This window comes from Carassius carassius, chromosome 15 (genome assembly GCF_963082965.1).
Source record: "Carassius carassius chromosome 15, fCarCar2.1, whole genome shotgun sequence".
Taxonomy (NCBI): Eukaryota; Metazoa; Chordata; class Actinopteri; order Cypriniformes; family Cyprinidae; genus Carassius; species Carassius carassius.
Window position 1 is genome coordinate 26,490,677 of NC_081769.1, and position 21,987 is coordinate 26,512,663.

General features: G+C 37.1%; 1 protein-coding gene across 2 annotated transcripts in view; it reads left to right on the forward strand.

Annotated features, from left to right (window-relative positions):
• tsnare1 (T-SNARE Domain Containing 1) overlaps positions 1 to 21,987 on the forward strand; it is a 150,179-nt gene that overhangs the window by 42,340 nt on the left and 85,852 nt on the right. For both annotated transcript variants that reach the window (XM_059567091.1, XM_059567092.1), the window contains exons 3-4: positions 3,959 to 4,036; positions 4,154 to 4,223. In XM_059567091.1, coding sequence (XP_059423074.1) covers positions 3,959 to 4,036; positions 4,154 to 4,223 — 148 coding nt within the window. The remainder of the gene's footprint in view (positions 1 to 3,958; positions 4,037 to 4,153; positions 4,224 to 21,987) is intronic.

Below are 21,987 nucleotides of genomic sequence, written 5' to 3' on the forward strand. Positions count from 1 at the left end.
GAGAGAGAGAGAGAGAGAGGGAGAGAGAGAGAGAGAGAGATGGAGAGAGACAGAGAGAGAGAGAGAGAGAGATGGAGAGAGAGAGAGAGAGAGGGAGAGAGAGAGATGGAGAGAGAGAGAGAGAGAGAGAGAGAGAGAGAGAGAGAGAGAGAGGAGAGAGAGAGAGAGATGGAGAGAGAGAGAGAGAGGGAGAGAGGGAGAGACAGAGAGAGAGAGAGAGAGAGAGAGAGAGAGAGAGAGAGAGAGAGAGAGAGAGAGAGAGACTGCAGAGAAGCAGAACTACTGTTCAGGGTTTCAGGTCAGTTTCATCTGTAAAGATGCTTTTTTGTCTTTGTTTTTTTATTTATTTAATCAAGCAGCAGCACGTTGCTCATCAGTCATCACTCAAAATACTATATAGAGGACATCATTATTATCTGTTGTAATTTTACAGTAGTAATTTATCTGAAAAAAAAATCCGATTTTTTTTATAGGTTTAGGGGGAGCTACGACAGACAACAACACAACCCTTACGAAAATTTACATTTTAATATTTAACTAAAAATCCAGAGAAAATGGCTACTGTTGTTTAACTGTGATAACCAAAAATGTCAAATTATTTTACAAATGTATTTATGTAAAAATAAATACAAATCCATTTGCAAAAAAAAAAAAAAAAAAAAAACAAGGTTATTTTACTTTTATATAGGCTGATAAAAGCATGGTAATTTTTTGTAAGGGAAAAACATGACTCGTGTACAGTATTGGGATTTTTCTATAAAGATATTGTAGTATTGTATTGTAAAGTATAGTTTTGTTCAATCTTGAGTATTAAAGTCATGAGAGAGATGGATAACAGGGCAAAATAAAGAGACTGAAGAGAAAAATGGAAGTGAAGGTGCAGTTCAGGAGAGAACTTTTAATTATTTTGCATGTCCCCAAATTAAAGATTTAAACCTTTTTTATGTCAGGTCCATACAAAAAATAGTTTTGTCCATGAATTTGTTTGTATGAGTTTGAATTTTCCAGTCTGATTTTTTTTCACAGTCAGCCCCTCTTGTAAATTAATGGCAAAGACATGGTTTCATTTACTACACATAGGCCTACTGAAGCTCGCAGTGTTTTCAACCTCTGCTGCCTCAATATAGGAGTACACGAGCACATAAACATAATTTCTAGAACTGCTCTGTGTCACTTCATGTGCATTTTACTTATTTTGAGAAAACTATCATCATATACAAAGAGACAGCAGTTTCAAAAAAACACCAATGTTTCAGGAGTTTATTACACAGAATACGTCACATGCTTATTAGATAACTGTATTTAAGTTGATGTATATGCTTTTATTTATTATTCTTTAATTTTCACAAATTTAGAAAAGTAATCAAAAAGTACTCAAAAGTAATTAGTTACATTACTTTAATAAAGTAATTGAAAAAGTTACACTACTATTACATTTTAAACAGGGTAACTTGTAATCTGTAACCTATTACATTTCCAAAGTAACCTTCCCAACACTGTATATATATATATATATATATTACATATGGCCATCCATATGTAGATGAGTTTGTTTCTTTGTTGGAACAGATCTGGAAATAATTTGTAAATTTAGCATCACAATGAATCATGAATCCTCCGCAGTGAATGGGTGCCGTCAGAATGAGAGTTCAAACAGCTGATAAAACATCACAATTATCCACATTATTATCCAGTTCATACATTAACATATTGTGAAGCAAAAAGCTGTGTGTTTTATAAGAATTACAAATTATTTTTCAAATGTCATTAAATTTTTAATTCCAAAACCGCTGCTTCCAGCTAAAAAGTAAAAAGAAAAAAAAAGGGGAAAAAATAAGTTTCACTTTCTCGAGTGAAAACGTTGTCTCATGTGAATCAGGAGAGAAGTATGCACAGATCAAACTAAATTTACAAGTCCATGGAAACTTCTCAAAACAGAGTTTAAATAAATGCGTTGGTAGATTTTGATATTTGGAATTTTTGTTTTTTTTTTAGCTGTAGGGAGCATTATTAAGGATTATGAACTTTATTTCGGCCATATTCAATGGTTTAAAGTTAAAATGCCTTAATGTTTGGATTTATAACAAAAACTCATTTCATTTTCACAAGATGTTAACTGATGAACAGAACAAATTTGTGTGGATTACTTGTTGATTATTGTAAAGTTTTTATCCGTTGTTTGAACTCTCATTCTGACGGCACCCATTCACTGCAGAAGATCCGTTGGTTGAGCAAGTGATATAATGCTAAATTTAAAGTTATTTTTCCTAATACTTTTGAATCTCAGTTTGATGCCATGAAACTGTCGACATTCTGCTTTAATGATAATTGCAGCATGACTGTAGAGATAAATGAGGGTTTCAGCTCCCTCTAGCATCCTCCTGAGCAGTATCCATGATTTCTTTGTTCTTCCTGAAGTGTCTCTCGCTTATTTGTAAAGAAAAAAAAATCATTGAGGAGTTATTTTGGGTGCTGCATGCATGCTTCACTGGACCAACAAGAATCATGGACATCAATATTTGCTGCTTTTCCCTTTCCTCCTCCTTTCTGTTTTTACCTGCATCCCCTGTACCAAGTCCAAACCCTCTCTCAGAGATGAATATGCGTCTGTGCAAAAGATTGCCTGCGATTTTCCCCTCTCAAGAGCAAGTGCATTAGAGCACAGATGAAGAGTTGTGAAAAACAGCACGTCATTTACAGTCATTTTGAGGGCAGAGGTAGACAAAAGCTGAGGGACGACATATTTGTGTGCATATGCGTAGAGCCAGTGGGTTGTACTTTGATACAGAGGTTGTGCAGTGGATCTTGATTAAGAGCTCTTGATGATTACCTGTTCTTATCAGGGTGAGCATGATACATGCTTTTGATGAAGAAAATGACTGCTCCCACATGCCCATTTGGGTGGCTCACGACTCAGTCTGTTTAGGCCTAGCTGCTGCCCAGAAACCTGGTGTGTTTTTGATTCTGCTTTGTTTGGCTTCACTTATGGAGAACCTCATGAGTAGGATGTGCCAGCGAAATAAAAAGAAACTATAATCATACTCCGTCAAAGCACTATGTAATAATAGGTTTTTATTTTTTTATGTATTTACTTTTTTTTTTTTTACCATAGATAAGAGTTAAAATAAATAAATATATATATATTTATACTATTTATAATACATCAATTAATACATGGATAAATATTCTAACAAAAATGTGGGGTTGGTACGATGTCATGATTTCTTATGTTTTTGAAAGAAGCAAATATTTTGATCATTAATAAAAAAAAAAAAAAAAAAAAAAAAAAAAAATATATATATATATATATATATATATATATATATATACAGTTATAATCCAAGTAACAATTTTAAATAATATTACAATTTAAAATAACTGTTTTCTATTTTAAAATATTTAAAATTTGAATTTATCCATGTGATGAAAAAAGCAAAAATTTTTTGCATTAATACTCCAGTTTGTAACATCACATCATTTTTACATTTGTTATCAACATTGAAAAGCTGTGCTGCTTAATATTTTCATAGAAACAGTGAAAGCTTTTTTTTCTAGAAAGTTAAAAAAACCAAATGTATAAGCTATCATAAACTAGTAGTGTAATTTCTTAATAATTAATCTAATCTTTTAATAGTCACAACTTTTTTTTTTTTACAAAGTAATTTTGTTATTTGTCTTTAGGCTGTTTGCATGCAATGTGTTATTTATTATTAATAATGAATTTAAGTGATGTTAACATTAATAATGAATTTAGCTAATGTGTGGTCACGGCAATTTTGAATGTTCTTCATCCAATCATGATTGTGTCTGTACTATTTGTTTTAACATCACTGGTTTAGAATAAACTGGCAGTGTAATATTTTAACATCAAAGAAATGAGAACCATCATCTTTAAAGGATGTGCTCACAATTTAAATAAAATTTTGTCGAATATCAATACTTTTTCCCCCCTCTACAGCTACGCAAGTCAGTCCCTCAGAGCTACAAGACGTGTTTCAGGAAACCTCCTCTAACATCTTCCAGATCAATGCTAACGGTGAGTTAAAAAGCTTTCAAATATTCTGAACTCGACAGAGAGCCATTAAGCATGGCATGAGTTGAAAGGTGTAAGGTGAAAGTGACAAAATTAAAAACGAAGACATTTATTTTTCAGTGGTAACGCTAGAGAAAAACCTTCAATCGCTGGGAACATCCAGAGACACAGCAGAGCTACGGCAGAGTTTGTAAGTAAACACATGTGCAAACCTGAGCATGCATGCTAATAATGCATTTGATGTTGTGTGCATATATGATTTTAGATAATTTGATATCTATAAAAAAATTCCCAGGACCTCTTATTGCAGCAGAGAAGAGTAGATTTGTGCTACATTCTTATGTGATGATACACCCTCAAAGGCCTTCAGTGGTTTTAATAGCTTTCCTTTTGCTGACTCTTTATAGAGCTCTTTAAAACCGACCAACATCTGAGTGCTCGCTCTCACTGTTTCATCACCTACCGCCCAGTATGTATTGATTACTCATCTGACTTCTGTAGTCAGGATGCCGCAATTACTAAATTTCTTTCCGATGACAAAGTAGCTGCATGGTCTGAAATTGCTGTTGTTTGAAATGCATTATACAATCTGTGTCCAGTGGCGAATCATCAATTATATCAGCCATTTTTTTTGTTAATGGAGGCACTGAAAATCTAATGCTGTCTATGTGTGTGTGTGTGGTTGTTTTTATTTCCCATGAAGAATCACCATCCCTAAGGCGCAACATGACATCTATTGTTAGCTTTAAAGCCTTTGGGCAGATTGGCTGCCTAAAACCAAATGAGATAAGCAGCTATGTCTTTCTGCTGCTACACCCTCTGCTGTTCTTATGGAGTGACTGCATGCTAAACAATAAAGAATTACGAGCTAAAATTATATCACAAACTGCATTAGCGTGTAACATTTCCCTTGTGTGCTGCTGCACTCTTGTCTTGTAGGGAATTGTACGAAGAGTTGGTTTATTACAGACAGCTAGTCTCAAGCACACCTGAGTCATTAACTGATGTGAAAAGTCTAGCATGCTAAATATCTGTGATATATTTTTTGTATCTACTTCATTAGCGTCTGCATGTATATTCAAGAAAGTTGCACCTGCTTCTCTTGCTTTTTCTTTGCATCTTTCACTTTTTCAGTCTTTTGAACTCTTCATTAGGGATGAATGTTACAAATCCACTGGAGTTCCTTAATGATTTTGTTAATTCTTTCAGTAATTTAAGAATAATTGGACAGCTATAAACATATAAATACAGGCCTATATTTTGGTTACACATTTTTTTTTTATTTATTTTTTTTTTAAATTTTATAAATTCCTTTTGTAATTTATTTTTCTGTAGAACACAAAAGGTGGGTTTTAAAGATTTGAGGTGGTTGCTTAATTCTATGCAGCTATAAAGAATGGAAAGCAAGGCTTTCTAGCTTTAAAAAGTTAAGTTACCATAAAAGTCTAATAAAATTAGTGAGTCATGCACTAAATTTACTAAACTAAGTTTTCTGAAGCCATATGATGTAAAACTATCATTATTCACTGTGAATCTTGACTTCCGCTTTAACTCTATTTGGCATGTTCATAAGAAAGTAAATAATGCCAGAATTATTATTTTTTTGGATGAACTATCAGTTTGTCTCATCGTGAGCGATGTGTTTAGGATAATACACAATAACAGTTTTCTGATTCAGTCAGTGAGTCTGTAGCGATATGGAAGAAATCCATATCAGCTTTTCATTTTTTCTGATGGGCGGAAACCAATGAGGAAATTTAGAATAAAAGAGCGCTAGAAACGGAAGTTGGGGCGCGAGTAAAAAACAAAACACACCTGTAGGTTATTATTGGAGTGGGACACACGCTACCTGAAGCTGAAGGTCGTACTATTCTTTGCTGGAATCTCTGTGCATGCGCTGACTGGGTGCGATCGCCAAAGTGACGGAGAAATTGTTCTACTGCGTCTGCATGGTTCGTTCGCCTGCCTGGTGCAACATAATCCAGCCTGGTTCGTTCGCCTGCCTCAGGTACTAGTGGTGATGTCCATCATCTTTTAACCTCACGCCAAGAGTTTCTAAACTCACGCCAAACTCTCGCCAAGTCTCCAAACTCTTTCTCCGGCCCAGGATTTGCGGCCGCTACACAGACTGCTTCACGCAGCCACCACCACACACACACACACATACACGCTCATTGTACACGCACACACCCATACACAAACACTCGTTTGAAGTGTGTTTTTTTTGTGTGTGTGTTTTTTTTCCCCCCTTCATTTCTTTATTTTGGCTGAAAATTGAACACAAACTGAGTTTGAAAAAAAGAACTGTTTGCCTTAAATATTTTGTTATTTGTCATGTGAGGTAAAGAAAAAAAACTCTGTGAAAATTTAACTTTGTGTAGTTTATTTTATTTTATTTCTTTGCAAAAATGTTTTCTTAAAATATACATATTTTTGACCAAACCCTTCAATTTCTGACTGTGTGTCATTTAAGCCCTATTCTACATTATTGTGGGTATTTGAAGGAATTTATTTTCGTTTTTTGTGTAACGGTGGTTTGAGTTATCTTCGGGGAAATTGAACTTCATTACATATATATATATATATTTTTTTTTTTTTTTTACTTGACAAGTTTTACTTGTCTGGCGCCCGAACAATTTAAATTTTATTAAGTCAAATTTGATTTGGGGCAGCCACCGTTACAGAAGTGGCGCCCGAACAGGGACCTGAAACTTGAAACTTGAGACATGAAACTTGAAACTTAAACACTTAAACCTTGATGACTTGAAACTTAAACATTTAAACCTTGACAGCTTGAAACTTAAACATTTAAGCACGTAAACCATGACCACTTAAACTGGTCATTTGAGCTTTGAATTTGAGTTTCCCTAAACGATTACTTAAAGGTTGGCTGTCACTGCCTATATTTTTTTGTGTTTGTGAAATTGTGGTGTATATACATACTGAATTGAAACAGTTTTTTTCCTTTACTTAATGGTTTTGTGGGAAGATACTTTTTGTTTGTGAACTTGCACGTTGTTAAATATATAATTGTGTTACCCCTTAGTTGTCTTGCTGCCAAACTGACCCAATTATGTGAAAGTTGTGGAAACACCCATTTGTGTTATTGAAATCTAAAAATCTAATTATTGATTTGTGAAGTTAAGTGAATTGAAGTGTGAATTGGTGAATTGGACAATTGGACAGACATTTCACACTGAACTGTTAAGAGTATTCTGCTGCAATTTATTTTTTCAAACATTTATACATTGTTTTTTTTTCACTCAACTTGCATTTCACTACATTTTTACACTGACTGACTATACATACACTGACAATCAAACATGGCTGCCACTCCTCTGTCTCCATCCACTTTTGTGGAGATGGAACCACCAGCACCAGATGTTGCTACCCCAGTCTGGCCTCCAGCACCCCGTCCTCTACTTTCTTCAACTGGACCTCTTCGTGCTCCTTTCCACTTCACTCCTACTCAAGCCAGCACCACTGACTTCCCAGGAACCCATGTGCGGTTTGCAACTTCACCACTAGCTGGCAGTACTCCTGTTCAACCCTTCACCTGGGAGCAGGAACCGAATGGCAACTCCATGCAGATATGTACATCACCTGGGCCTTCATCTTTATCTTCAGTGGCACAGCAGGGCTTGCCTGGCATCCTGTCAACTCCTGGAAAAGGAATGCATCAACTCACTCAAGTTAAAGGAAACTGGGACACGTTGACACAGCATATGCAAACCCATGAAAAAAACATTGGTGAACTTAAAACCATGACTGCACATCACGACAGCCTGATTTCTAACCTTGCTGATAAACTCAAGCAAAACCAACAAGAAATGCTCACCCACATTTCTGAAAGTAAGAAGCATGTGAAGGAAGAGACTGATCAACTCACTAAGTCACTTAAAGTCATGATGTCTGATGAACTTCACAAAGCTAAGACTACATATGTGTCTGAAGTACGGTTCATGATTGACCAACTTCAAGTGGAGCTTCAGCAGGACATCAAAACCTACCTGGTAACCCATCAAAAAAATTATGACCAGTTGTCAACAGAACTCACCCAGTGCACCCAAACCACCAACACCCTGTGTGCAACTGTAAAAAGCTTACAAACTGAACTTGAGAAAAGACTCGAAAAGCAAGAGAAACAAATGATTGACCTGCAGACAAGAGATTACTCACCCTTGCCTCTGACCACTGCAGTTTCACCTACATCACCAGTGACACCTCCAATGTTTCCTACTCCTGTTGTAAAGAGTGATCATCTTAAGATTACATTTCCTACTTTTGGGAGACAGTCAGATGACTTGGACCCCTTGCTCTATCTAACTCGATGTCAGGATTTCTTGGCGTTACATCCTCTTACTAATGCTGACATCCTGGCCACTTTCCGCACTGTCCTTTATGGTACTGCCCGGGACTGGTGGGAAGTTGCACGATCCTCAATAACCACGTGGGAAGAGTTTGAAGCTGCTTTCCTCTCTGCTTTCCTCTCAGAGGATTATGAAGACGAGCTGGCTGAAAGGGTAAGGACAAGAACACAGGGAGAAAGAGAGAGCATTAGGGACTTTGCATTTACATACAGAGCTCTCTGCAAAAGGTGGAAGCCCACCTTGACCGACAGTGAGTTGGTGAAAATGATTTTGAAAAATATGAATCCTTACCTTGCAAGCCAGATTCGCAGTCGGGTGAACACAGTCGATGAGCTTGTGAAATTGGGCCAACAGCTGGAAAAAGACTACGAACAACAACTGCAATATGAAAAACGTGTGAGTTCTAAGCAACCCCTATCCATGCCTCAAAGACCTATTCCCAACCGCCCGGCAGAGAAGCCTTTAGTGCAATGCTGGCGATGTAAAGGCCATCACTCACCTGGCAGCTGTCCTCACTTTGTCTCTTCTCAGTCCCAGTCACCTCAGTCCACCAGCCAACACCCTTCCTCCAATAACAAGCGGACAACATTTCCATCTTCTAAAGGTACTGGTCCATCTGGCAATCGCTCTGTGTCTGCCACCTTTCCCCACAATTCATCAACAACTGGTAAGAAACCACCACCTGCTGCAATTGTTCCACAACAATTAGTGATACCACTTTGCATTGGTACCTGGAAGGGAAAAGCCATTGTTGATACTGGGGCTAGCTACACCCTTCTACATGAGAATCTCTGGAAGGAGCTCACTTCACAAAAACTCCATCCATGGACCCAGGGTCCGCTCTACCTAGCAAATGGGGAAGCAGAAATTCCTTTAGGTTGGATAAACATGCCAATCACCCTACATCAAAAAGTATTCACCATACCTGCTGTTGTTCTATCAGCCAAAGCCCTGGCCTATGCAGTCGTATTAGGACTGGACTTCATCTTCTCCAGTGGGCTGCAGATCAATGTGGCAGATCAAAAGTATTCATTTCAGTCCAATCCTAAAGAGTATTATCCTTTCCAGCCAACAAATGCCAGTGTACCAGTTATCAGTTCCCAACATCCAAGGGGAAAGATGGGAAATAAAAATCCCAACAGCCTCTCCTTACTATCTTCTGTTCCTCCTCCTCAACTTAACATGTTTCAACCAGCCTGCCTGGATGAGAAGACACTAATTAACACTGCTGTACAGGATGCCCACTTACCTCCGGAAGGCAAGCAACAGTTACGGCAGATCCTCGAGTCAAACCCTCAAGTTTGTACCCTTCGTCCAGGACGTACTGAAGTTACACAGCATCACATATATACTACCCACCAAGTACCTATAAAACAAAGACCGTACCGCACAACACCTGCCAAACAAGCTGTCATTACAGAGCAACTGGAAGAGATGTTGACTGCCGGCATCGTAGAACCATCACACTCTGGATGGGCCTCACCTGTCGTCTTGGTCCCTAAAAAAGACGGAAGCCTTAGGTTTTGTGTGGACTACAGAAAAGTTAATGCCATTACAGAGAATGATGCTTACCCATTACCCAACATCACTGAGATCTTGGAGTCACTATCTGGAGCGGCCATCTTTTCCACCATTGACCTTAACAGTGGCTACTGGCAGGTAAACATGGATCAAGAAAGTAAACCAAAGACAGCTTTCACAACTTCATCAGGACTGTTTCAGTTTAATGTTATGCCATTTGGGTTAAAAAATGCCCCAGCAACCTTCCAAAGACTAATGGAGAACGTTCTAGGAGAATTGCGTGGAAACATCTGCTTTGTCTACATTGACGACAACATTATTTACTCACCATCTGTAGCCCAGCACTTCTCCGACCTCCAAGCTGTTTTTTATAAACTGCAAATGGCTGGCCTCACCATTAATTTAAAAAAGAGCAAGTTCTGTCTTCAGAAAATAACTTTTCTGGGACATGTTGTCAGCGTCCAAGGCATAGCTGCAGACCCAAGTAAAGTGGAGGCTATACGTGAATACCCTGTGCCCACCAGCATCAAGGAGGTCCAGCGCTTCCTGGGGTTAGCCGGGTGGTACCACCGGTTTGTACCAAACTTCTCCAGGATCGCTGAACCCATCAATGCACTGAAAAAAAAAGGATGTTCATTCCTCTGGTCACAACAATGTCAACAAGCCTTTGAACATTTAAAATGCTGTCTTACCTCTCCTCCCATTCTTGGCCATCCTGACCTTCAACTGCCTTTTACTGTCTATACGGATGCCAGTAACACTGGTCTGGGTGCTGTGCTGACCCAGCGCAAGGAACAGGGATTGGAACAAGTTATTGCTTATGCCAGCAGAACCCTGAACAAAGCAGAGACCAATTACACAGCCACTGAAAAAGAGTGTTTGGCTGTAATTTGGGCCCTGGAAAAATGGCAGCACTACCTAGAGCACAAACTGTTCACTGTCATCACAGACCACTCAGCGTTACAATGGGTAATGTCTTCCACAAAAACCACGAGTCGCCTCATCCGGTGGGCCTTGCGACTACAGAGATTTGATTTTATCATTGAATATCGCAAAGGAAAACTAAATATGGCACCTGATGCTCTGTCTCGGATTCACACCAGTTGTAACCTGTACACCAACCAACACCAACAGGAGAATGCTGAGTTTCCGATATCTCCAGCCACAATCTGGGAGGAACAGCACAAAGACCCTGTCATCACCAACACACTTAAAGCACTTGCAGAAAATGATTCCTCTTTTAAAGATCAGTATGAGATAGTGGAAGATAAACTCTATCACAAAACTCACCTGCCGAACAATCAAGTTCATTACAGAGTCTACATTCCTACCAGCCTTGTGTCGTCCATTCTACACCACTACCACTCTAATCCCTGGAGCGGTCATGTAGGTATTTATAAGACCTACAAGCGTATCCATGATGTTGCATTCTGGCCTGGAATGTGGACTGACATAAAACACCACGTCAAAAAATGTGTCAAATGCCAGACTCTTAAGGGAGAAAATCAGAAACCTGTGGGCAAACTACAGCAAGTCACCACCACCCGTCCCAATGAGATGCTTGGAGTGGACATTATGGGGCCAATGCCACGCAGCACACAGCAAAATGAGTACCTCTTAGTCTTTGTAGATTACTACTCCCGGTGGGTGGAATTTTTCCCCATGCGCAATGCTAAAGCTGAGACTGTTGCGTTACTTCTTCGGAAGGAAATTCTAACCCGTTGGGGGGTGCCAGACTTCATTCTGTCGGATAGAGGTACACAATTTGTGTCATCACTGTTCAGAGAACTCTGTCAAAAGTGGAGTATCAAACCTAAATTGACAACATCATACCATCCACAAACAAATATGACCGAGAGGGTTAACCGTACGCTCAAATGCATGATTTCTGCCTATGTGGACAACAATCACAGAAAATGGGACCAATACTTACCGGAACTCCGTTTCGCTATTAATTCAGCTGTCCAGGAAACGATTGGGATGACCCCTGCAGAGCTTCATTTGGGGAGGAAACTGCAAAGTCCCATGGACAAGGTGTTACATGGCAAGAATCTAACTCCAGACTGCACATCTTACGATACAGTCCACCACCTAACTGAGCTTCAGACCAAGGCCATGGAATGCTGTAAAAAAGCACAAAAGAGACCGCTTCGGAATTATAATAAAAGAAGACGAGATGTCACATACAAGGAAAATGATCGTGTGTGGATGAGAACCTTTCCCCAGTCTAGTGCACAACATCACTTCACTGCAAAATTGGCTCAAAAATGGAAAGGCCCTTACCGTGTCATAAAACAGGTGGGTCCATTGAACTATCGAATAGCGCTAGAGTCCACTGGTGAAGATGTTCGCATAGTGCATGTGTGCAACCTGAAACCATGCTTTCCCACGGCTGAAGAGCTGGAATGCCAGGAGAAGAAAAGGCTCTGCCAGATATTCAATGAATCTTCTGATGAAGAGGAATTCATTGGATTTTAATTATGATTCACATTTCCACAACCATAGGTTGTCTTCTCCAGGGAGGGAGAGTGTAGCGATATGGAAGAAATCCATATCAGCTTTTCATTTTTTCTGATGGGCGGAAACCAATGAGGAAATTTAGAATAAAAGAGCGCTAGAAACGGAAGTTGGGGCGCGAGTAAAAAACAAAACACACCTGTAGGTTATTATTGGAGTGGGACACACGCTACCTGAAGCTGAAGGTCGTACTATTCTTTGCTGGAATCTCTGTGCATGCGCTGACTGGGTGCGATCGCCAAAGTGACGGAGAAATTGTTCTACTGCGTCTGCATGGTTCGTTCGCCTGCCTGGTGCAACATAATCCAGCCTGGTTCGTTCGCCTGCCTCAGGTACTAGTGGTGATGTCCATCATCTTTTAACCTCACGCCAAGAGTTTCTAAACTCACGCCAAACTCTCGCCAAGTCTCCAAACTCTTTCTCCGGCCCAGGATTTGCGGCCGCTACACAGACTGCTTCACGCAGCCACCACCACACACACACACACACATACACGCTCATTGTACACGCACACACCCATACACAAACACTCGTTTGAAGTGTTTTTTTTTTGTGTGTGTTTTTTTTTCCCCCCTTCATTTCTTTATTTTGGCTGAAAATTGAACACAAACTGAGTTTGAAAAAAAGAACTGTTTGCCTTAAATATTTTGTTATTTGTCATGTGAGGTAAAGAAAAAAAACTCTGTGAAAATTTAACTTTGTGTAGTTTATTTTATTTTATTTCTTTGCAAAAATGTTTTCTTAAAATATACATATTTTTGACCAAACCCTTCAATTTCTGACTGTGTGTCATTTAAGCCCTATTCTACATTATTGTGGGTATTTGAAGGAATTTATTTTCGTTTTTTGTGTAACGGTGGTTTGAGTTATCTTCGGGGAAATTGAACTTCATTACATATATATATATATTTTTTTTTTTTTTTTTACTTGACAAGTTTTACTTGTCTGGCGCCCGAACAATTTAAATTTTATTAAGTCAAATTTGATTTGGGGCAGCCACCGTTACAAGTCATTAGACTGATTCACCCTGAAAACTCACGAGTTTGAGACTGATTTGACTGTTTTTAAGTAATTCATTAAAAAGAACAGCTCATAAGTCAACGCAAGTCCATAAATATCAACATGAGCAAACCAGCTACAGTGAATATATGTTTAAAAAAAATATATAAAAAACAAACAAAAAAAAAAAAATATATATATTTTGTGTGTGTGTGCTGCTGCTTTTTAGTTGACCTTGAATGTGCTTCCCTTCGTGCCAGGCTTAATCCTGCTGCTCCAAACAGGGCACTTGACAGCAACCCCCTCTCTCGCTCTTTCTGTCGCTCGTTCTCTGACTCTACCCATTTTCTTACTCTTTCTGCCCTCTGCTGCACCCCAGCCATGATTCTATTACAGCCAGTTTCCACGGAAACCTCTCAGTTCCAGGGTCATAACTCCCAGATGGCGATATGTCGCCCAAAGGCCCTGGCAGACTTACCGCTGTCCCCCAACCTCTCCCCCACCAACTTTCCCCCATGCATACACACACAAACATTTGCATGCTCTACAATGTCACAGGCAAGCCAGATATGGACTGCCAGTGCGCTAAAAATGCAATGACTGAGTGAACTTCAGACACTGGCTATAAAAGACAGATGAGGCACATTGGCACTGTTTTTTGGGGTATTTTGTTGCATGATTTAATCTATAAAAATGTTTTTCAATAACCTGTAGAAATGGAATGACATTGATATTTATTAAAATTATATAAAATTGTATATTATTGCAATTTATGTATTAAACCATTATTGCTTACATTATATAACATACTACTAAAAAATATTTGAAAATTAATATTTATTAATTCAGTAAGGACATATTAAACTGATGAAATAATGTTACAAAATACTTTTATTTCAGATAAATGCATCAAAGAATAAATAGATAAATAATACATACACACTGTACATACATACACAACATTAAACAGCTGTTGTCAAAATTGGTAATAATAAGAAATATCTCTTGACCATCAAATGAGCAAATTCTAATGATTTTTGGATAATCATATGATGGCTGCTAAGAAATTAAGCTGTGCCATCACAAGAATAAATTACATTTTAAAATATATTAACAATGAAAACATTTATTTTTAATTGTAATAATATTTCCACAATATTACTGTTCCTGCTGTAACTTAGTTTAAATAAAGTCAAGCACTTATTTTAAAAGCATTATTCTCTTTTCTTTTCTTTTCTTTACTTTTCTTTTCTTTTCTTTTCTTTTGTAGTGTACATTGTTGAGAATTTGGCGTGAAATCAAGAAAGCAGGCTTAAATAAATGTAATAAAAATAGTAGGCAAAGGACAATAAATTAACTGGAACAAAGCATTTGAGAATAATAAAAATATATTAAATGAGATATATTTATGGTATATATATATATATATATATATATATATATATATATATATATATATATAAACACTTTGTAGCCCTCTCTCAAGTGTTAGCTTGACAACCTAAACAAAGCTTCATTTTTGACAAACAACTCGAAGTGTTTGTACACGTGCAGTGCATCGTATTCCATTGAAAAATCACTTGGCTAATTAAATTCGACCCATCTTTGTAATCATAGAAACACACACACAGCAAAACTAAGTGGATTAATCGTTCACACCCTTTGTTTGTCATTGTGCTCCTTCGAGCATTACACATTCCGCTCTGCTGCATACAGGAATTCAGAGAGACCTTCTTCGTCTTTGGAGTGGAGGACATACTGCACTGTCCGTCCTCGTCTCTGCTGAGGATTCTGTAGACAGAAGGTGAGCCTTATGATGGGAAGCCTGTAAGGACCAAAAATTACATTTAAGTAGATGGTCGTATCAAAAAGGTGCCTTGAATGTTTGCTCAAAAAATGAAAATGATGGCATTATTTACCCTCTGTGACTTTCCTTCTTTTGTATACCACAAATGGAAACGTAACGTCATGTTTTATTAAATTATATGCAAATACAATATTTCATGAGAGTGGCAGCAGATGAGAAACTTTTCAGTGAGAAATTATTTGAGTTTCAGTGTTCTTTCTCACACAAAGCTATCGTATGACTCCAGAAGACTTGGGTGCATGAATGTTTTGGGGTGCTTTTTGTAGTTTCTGGACCTTGACAGCCTCTATTCAGACTTTCACTGTATGGAAAAAAACACTATAAAAATCTTCCTCTTTTGTGTTCAGAGGAAGAAAGAATTCTTAACAACAATTTTCATCTTTGGGTTGCATAAAGTTTACCCAATGGCAGTAAATTATTCATAATGTATTGATTTGCATAAATTCTCTTAAAATTTCCTTTCTAAATAATCCTACTGCTTATATACATTCGAAAAGTCTTCCAGTTTTATGGAATATAGTCATGTGAATATAATTACACAGAAATGAAAAGGCCTCAAAGTTAGTTTAAATTGACATTTTTGTGATTTAATTAATTACAGTAGCTTTTCATCACCTCACAAACCCTTCTGCAGTTCTTTCAGGAACCCCAGTTTGATGCACTTAATGCACTTCATGATGTTGAAATCATATATTGGAGAATAATATCTTAGAAGCTAGGTCAAAAGTAATCTAAAAGTAATATATATATATATATATATATATATATATATATATATATATATATATATATATATATATATATATATATATATATATATATAGATTACATTACTAACTACAATTTCCATTATGTAATTTGTAATCAATAATAGACTTCATTTTGTAAGTTATCTACCCAGCACTGACTACTCATTTTATTATGTTGAGGATAAAAAACAGGATGTCATAGGTACAATAGTTTACCACTGCTGCATATCATATATTACATTCAGTATTTCATATTACTGTTTACCATACAGGCAATCATATATACTGAATATTGTATTTCTGCAGAAAATAAACATACTCAATTTCAGACATAACAGTTATATTATGATTTAGTAATGCAATCTTGGCTGAAGACCAAGCGTGTGTATTATTAATCGTCTGATCTCTTAAGCAAATGCAAAGTTAACTATGCATTATCAGAGCAATCAGAGAATGAACAGATGATTAAAAGCGACTTCTACATCACCTCAAGCTTTCAAAGCAAAACAAGTGCAATACTTGCAAACTCATCTAGCTAATTTCACTTCTATTAAAACCCCCACTTAATCAATGTAGTATGAAATATATTATTCATAAAACCAACATGCCAAATATGCCTAATGAAAAATGCACCATAAAGACCATTAGTTAAATTAAGCGGGTTCTGAGAACCTGTTGTGAATGTTCACTCCTAACACACAAATAACTAATCAAGAGTTTCTGTAGCCTTTTAGGTTAGTATGATTTGTGAGTCGTCGTGATATATGTAGTCTCCATGATTTTGATTATGTACGGCATCACTGCACAAATTTTGCCTCACCTGACAATGTCAGGATGGTGTCTGTCAACATGATTGATCTGGTATGCGTCATTACCCCAGGTCAGGATCAGTGCTTAATGGCACGTTACGATGGGATAATTGTTTTCTGCTCATTAGCCCTACATTTCCTCGGCTCAGCGGGCAAGTCAACTTGCGGACACTCAGTACTCTGGTTTGACAAAGAGTGCAGGATGAGTACACCGGAATATTCATCAATGCTCCACTTCTGAAGTCGAGACCTTTAGTTTATAGCTGCAGGGGTGACAGCTAATAATTAGGTATGTTTAGTTTTATTTGCCATGTACTTAAATGGTGAAACCCAAATCTTTTTATGAACAAGAGAGAAAAAAGCCAGAATACAATCATTTAAACAAACATTGCACTGATTTGATAATTCTATGACTACACCTTTCAATTGAGGATGAATTGAGAGGATTTATACCAGCTAGATTATTATTATTATTATTATTAAATGTTTAAATTTTGCATCATTTTATAGTAACGTGTGACACTGTCCCTGTATGTAACGATCTGTCTTCATTGGAAGATGTTACACTCTTAAAATTAAAGGTGCTTAAAGGGTTCTTCACAGCAAAACCAAAGAACCATTTTTGGTTCCACAAAGAACCATTCAGCCAACCCCACCCTCTTCATCTGCTGCACTCCATTGCGCAGCGCTCTTATTAGGATGACAAAAACCTTTAAAAGATTAAAAATCTTCAGCCTGTTTGCCTCTGCGGTTTAACAGCGGTCGTCATATAACTGAGATGGCCAATCAAAGTTTTACCATTCACAGAAGCAGGCTACGATTTCCAGCCAGAGGCATCAGTTTAAAGTCCGCGTGAAAGTGTTGTGAGGTATTTCCGAGAGAAACGGAATACTAAATGAGGAAAAATAGTGGGCGTGGCTTTATTTTCCAACTAGCACCTGATTGGATCTAGAAAAGTAGGTGTTTCATTCAGAAATGGAGGCAGATCTAAACGCAAACAATCGTTTTTGAAGCCTTCTCACGTGAAGTGCTTCAAGCTATTTATACAACTTATTGCAAATAGTGGCAATATATGCACCTCAGTATTGTTGTACATTATAAAACAGTATGCAATAATAACTTATTGAGTGTAAGTGTTTTAGTTTATTTTGGATCAAATAAATGTAGGCTTGGTGAACAGAAGATCATTCTATAAATATAGATATATATAAATCTTACTGTTCAAAAACCTTTGACTGGTGTAGGCTGATTATTCTTATAGACTGAAACTTGTTTCAACCAGGATGAAAACATTGAAAAAAAGAATGTTGCAGGAAACGGGCAAATGATTGAAAATGCAAACTGACACTCTACCAGCAGGGGGCGCTGTGAGAGCGGCAGAACTAGCGGTTTCTCCAGTAACGGCTGTAATTGAAGCAGCTCTGCTCATGAACGCTACTTTATAAGATAAAATAAAAATGCCTTCGAAACATTTCTGATGACAGTCCTTTCCCTTCAGCAATACAGTGCTGCGTTTTAATTTTGAAACCTGCAGTGCTCATGTTTATCAAACAAAGTCAAAAGCTACAAATAAATCCATGTATGGGAAACACTGGTAATGTATACCGAAATATCGTAAATGTGTTTAAAAATCATATCACCGTTACTGAAAAATATTGTATCGTGATACATATTGATATTGAATTATTGCCCAGTCCTAATTTGTAACACAACATTTCTATTTTGAATAAACACTTTTTTTTTAAAACACTTTATTATTTATCAGTGAATTTTTAAAAAAAGTATCACAGGTCCCAAAAAATGTGAAGCATTATGCATCTCAGTAATTGACATGTAATATTGTTCCTAGGTTGATTGTCTTGAAATGCAGTATTTGTTTCATCTTATATATAAATACATTACATACTTTATGGTCTTTTGCATTTGTGTGTATGATATAATACACCTTCTATATACTAATATTTACCTCAACTTGTGGAAGAGCTATTGGCAGCTTGTGATGATATTTGATTCAACTTTTTCATTACCACCTGTGTTTTATGGTAGTTGTCAGTATATAATAACTGTAAAAAACCTTTTTTTTTGTATATAGCATGTTACCTGTGTGTTATATGGTAACGTTCTGGCAACCACAGCTGCTGTGTGTGTGTTGGTGTTTACCCTAAATTGTGCAGATTTTATTTCACAGTGCATGCAATTAAGGCCATCAGGAGAGTGTACGTGTACGTTTTTGTGTACGTGTAGTCTAAATTCCTTCTTTCTTCACATTTAATGTTTGCAGAGTGCTTTTACTCAGACCTTTTAATGCACAGAGGCAGCATAAATGTATACTTTCAGAGTAATCACAATCGCTGGAAATTATGTACCATGCACTTGAAAAGAGATTGTTGATTCTCATGCAGAGCTGACAGAAAAAAATAATGCACACTGATTTCCATGACAACAAAAAGGTTTAGGTGTGATGCAGTGCATAAAGAAATGCAGATCTTACAATACACTTGCTTGTATACAGTTCCGGCTCAAGTCAAGTCAAGATGAAGATAAAATGCTATTATTCACAGGTCTGTTCTATGTGGTTATTTTGCATCTGTTAGAGATTATAGGTGTTATGTTTATATCCCCAGACTTGTTAAAATCACAGAAAGAGAGCTAGGTTTATAGAAGGCAAAAAATAGAACGGTGTTTATTAGATTATGAATCCCTTCATGGTGCAATATGATTCATATATAGTACAGCATAATGAAAGAGTTCTTGGTTCACTTGATCCAGGGCTATATGACCTGGACCGACCTTTTTACTAACAGAGTAGTCATCATAAATGTGGTCTCATAATTTTTAACTGCAGCGTTAACAGCGCCCAATATAATGAAGTGCAGTAATGTGCATGTGCAACAGTGTTCTCTTTTAAACCATATATACTGTGCATGCGTGCGTGTGTGTGTGTGTGTGAACAAATATATATATATATATATATATATTATATATTTTAATTGTCAAATAATAAGAAGCTTTTAAAGAAATAAGACACAAAAAAACAGCTGTTAATACTGTATGGCTGAGAAACAAGCTGAGCAGGACAAGGAGGAAGTGATGTGAGAAATACAATGAAACACCTTACGAAAGAAAAACATTGTGTTCTTAACACAGCTGTCTAAAACTAAATCAAAACTCACAAAAGTAAACACCCTCTAGACTTCACACAGCATGACCTCAGTACATCACACATCTGAGGGAGAGAAGTAGCTTTCGAGACACTTTCACAAGTATCTTTGTTACATTCTGACCTTCAGGTATCCAGTCAGGATTTGAAATTAGATTTGTATAGGTCCTTCAAGGCAGCGTGGAACTACAAAGTTTGTTTATTAAGTTGTGTGAGGCATAAGGGGAAACTGGGTCAAGCTGTCACACTTTTTACTCCAGTCAGTATTTTTCAGGGTAGAGTTTTTGAATGTCTTTTTTAAGTCTTGAATTAATTATTAAATTCATGTTTAGCTTATGTGACTATATGCCCTAACGCAAGGCTTATACATACAATTCATGAAGTGATTGTTGTGGCAAACTTTTTTTTTTCTTTTATTGTAATCAACAGATTTTTACAAACATGTGACAACTTGCCCTACTAGACATTTATCTCTAAATCAAACACAAGTGTGTTTGTGTGAACTTTGCCATACACTCATAAAGTTTCTTCATTGGCATTGCCAATATGGAGTCATGGAGTCTTTCAATTTCACAAAAGGTTCTTTATAGTTCTTTAGATTCTTCACATTAAGAAAAAAAAATTAAGAACTGTTTTTTTAAACGTTCTTTGGAGAACCTGAAAAATGTTTCTTCTATGCCATTGCTTTGAAAACCCGTAATTTTTCATAATTTAACGTTTGGACACTTTTAAGAGTGTAAATAAGCATCTGAGAGTTTTCCATGGCTTCTAATTATGCCATTACCAGGTCTTTCGTTGTCTGTTTGGCCTTGACCTTCTCATTTTCCATCTTCTCATGAATTCACTCGATGATCTCCAGTAGCAGTCAAAGCAGAGGAAGATTCAGATTCTCCTCCGCCGACTCGTCAGACACGAAATATGCTAAATGCAGACCATGACTAAACAGCGTTTGGGGAAATAAACTGCTGGGTTTTGAATATGTGGGATGAGTAATAACAGAACTTTTCCAATGCTGCGTGGTGACCCTTGAGATTGTGTAGGCCATATTGCGTTTCACATGTAACTGTTGAGGGAACGCAGGAAGCTGTAATTGAGGGCGTATTGAAGGTGTTCAGTGCATCACAGTGTGCAATATAATGAGGTTGAGTCATGGATGTTTCAATGGGCTCTATTTGTACAACTGCCGTGACTAAACCAAGGCATTCTTGTTGAGTTATAAAACGATTTATAGCAGTTAAATTTTTATTTATCACAGACATGCAAAAAAATAGCAATTTTTTTGCTATTTTTCAATTGATTTTAAATAGAGTAAAGCAAGTCTTCTGTGGCCTGGCCTTGTCCTTCTGGTCTTTTTTATTTTCCCCTAGTCTTTTCTGCCTCTGTTTCTTTGTTGAATATTCTTCAGTTCTTTCAGTCACCTGCATTTCACAGAGGACATTTATGTACTTTTATCTCGGGCACCAGGTTAACTACAGCTAATGTGACATTGGCAATGGCATAACACGTATGCAAATGATGCCACGCTGACCTCTTGTCTATGCCTCAGACAGTGTTGTGGTGGTGCATGTGATGCTTGTGATTTTCAAATTGTCAGCTTCTTAAAGGTATAGTTCACCAAAATCTGTCATTACTGAAACACCATGTTATTCAGAATTTCCTATTTGTAAGTTTTACAGGTTTGGAGTGAAATGAGGGGTGAATATGAATTCACTCATTTAGAGTGAACAATTAATTTAATATTTAGACTGAGACTTTGGACTAGGTCTGCCAAGTTTATAGAGAAGTGATAACTTGTCAGTGACGGATATATCGGCTATTAATTCACCACTCCTGGGAATGACCCAACTAGGCACTATCAACTGTGCCCTAAAACCCAACGTCAACCTTTTTAGCGATGCCAGGAGGGATCTTTAGATTAAAAGTACTGGAGGCAAGTTTTATATTTTTTTTTGTCATCATATA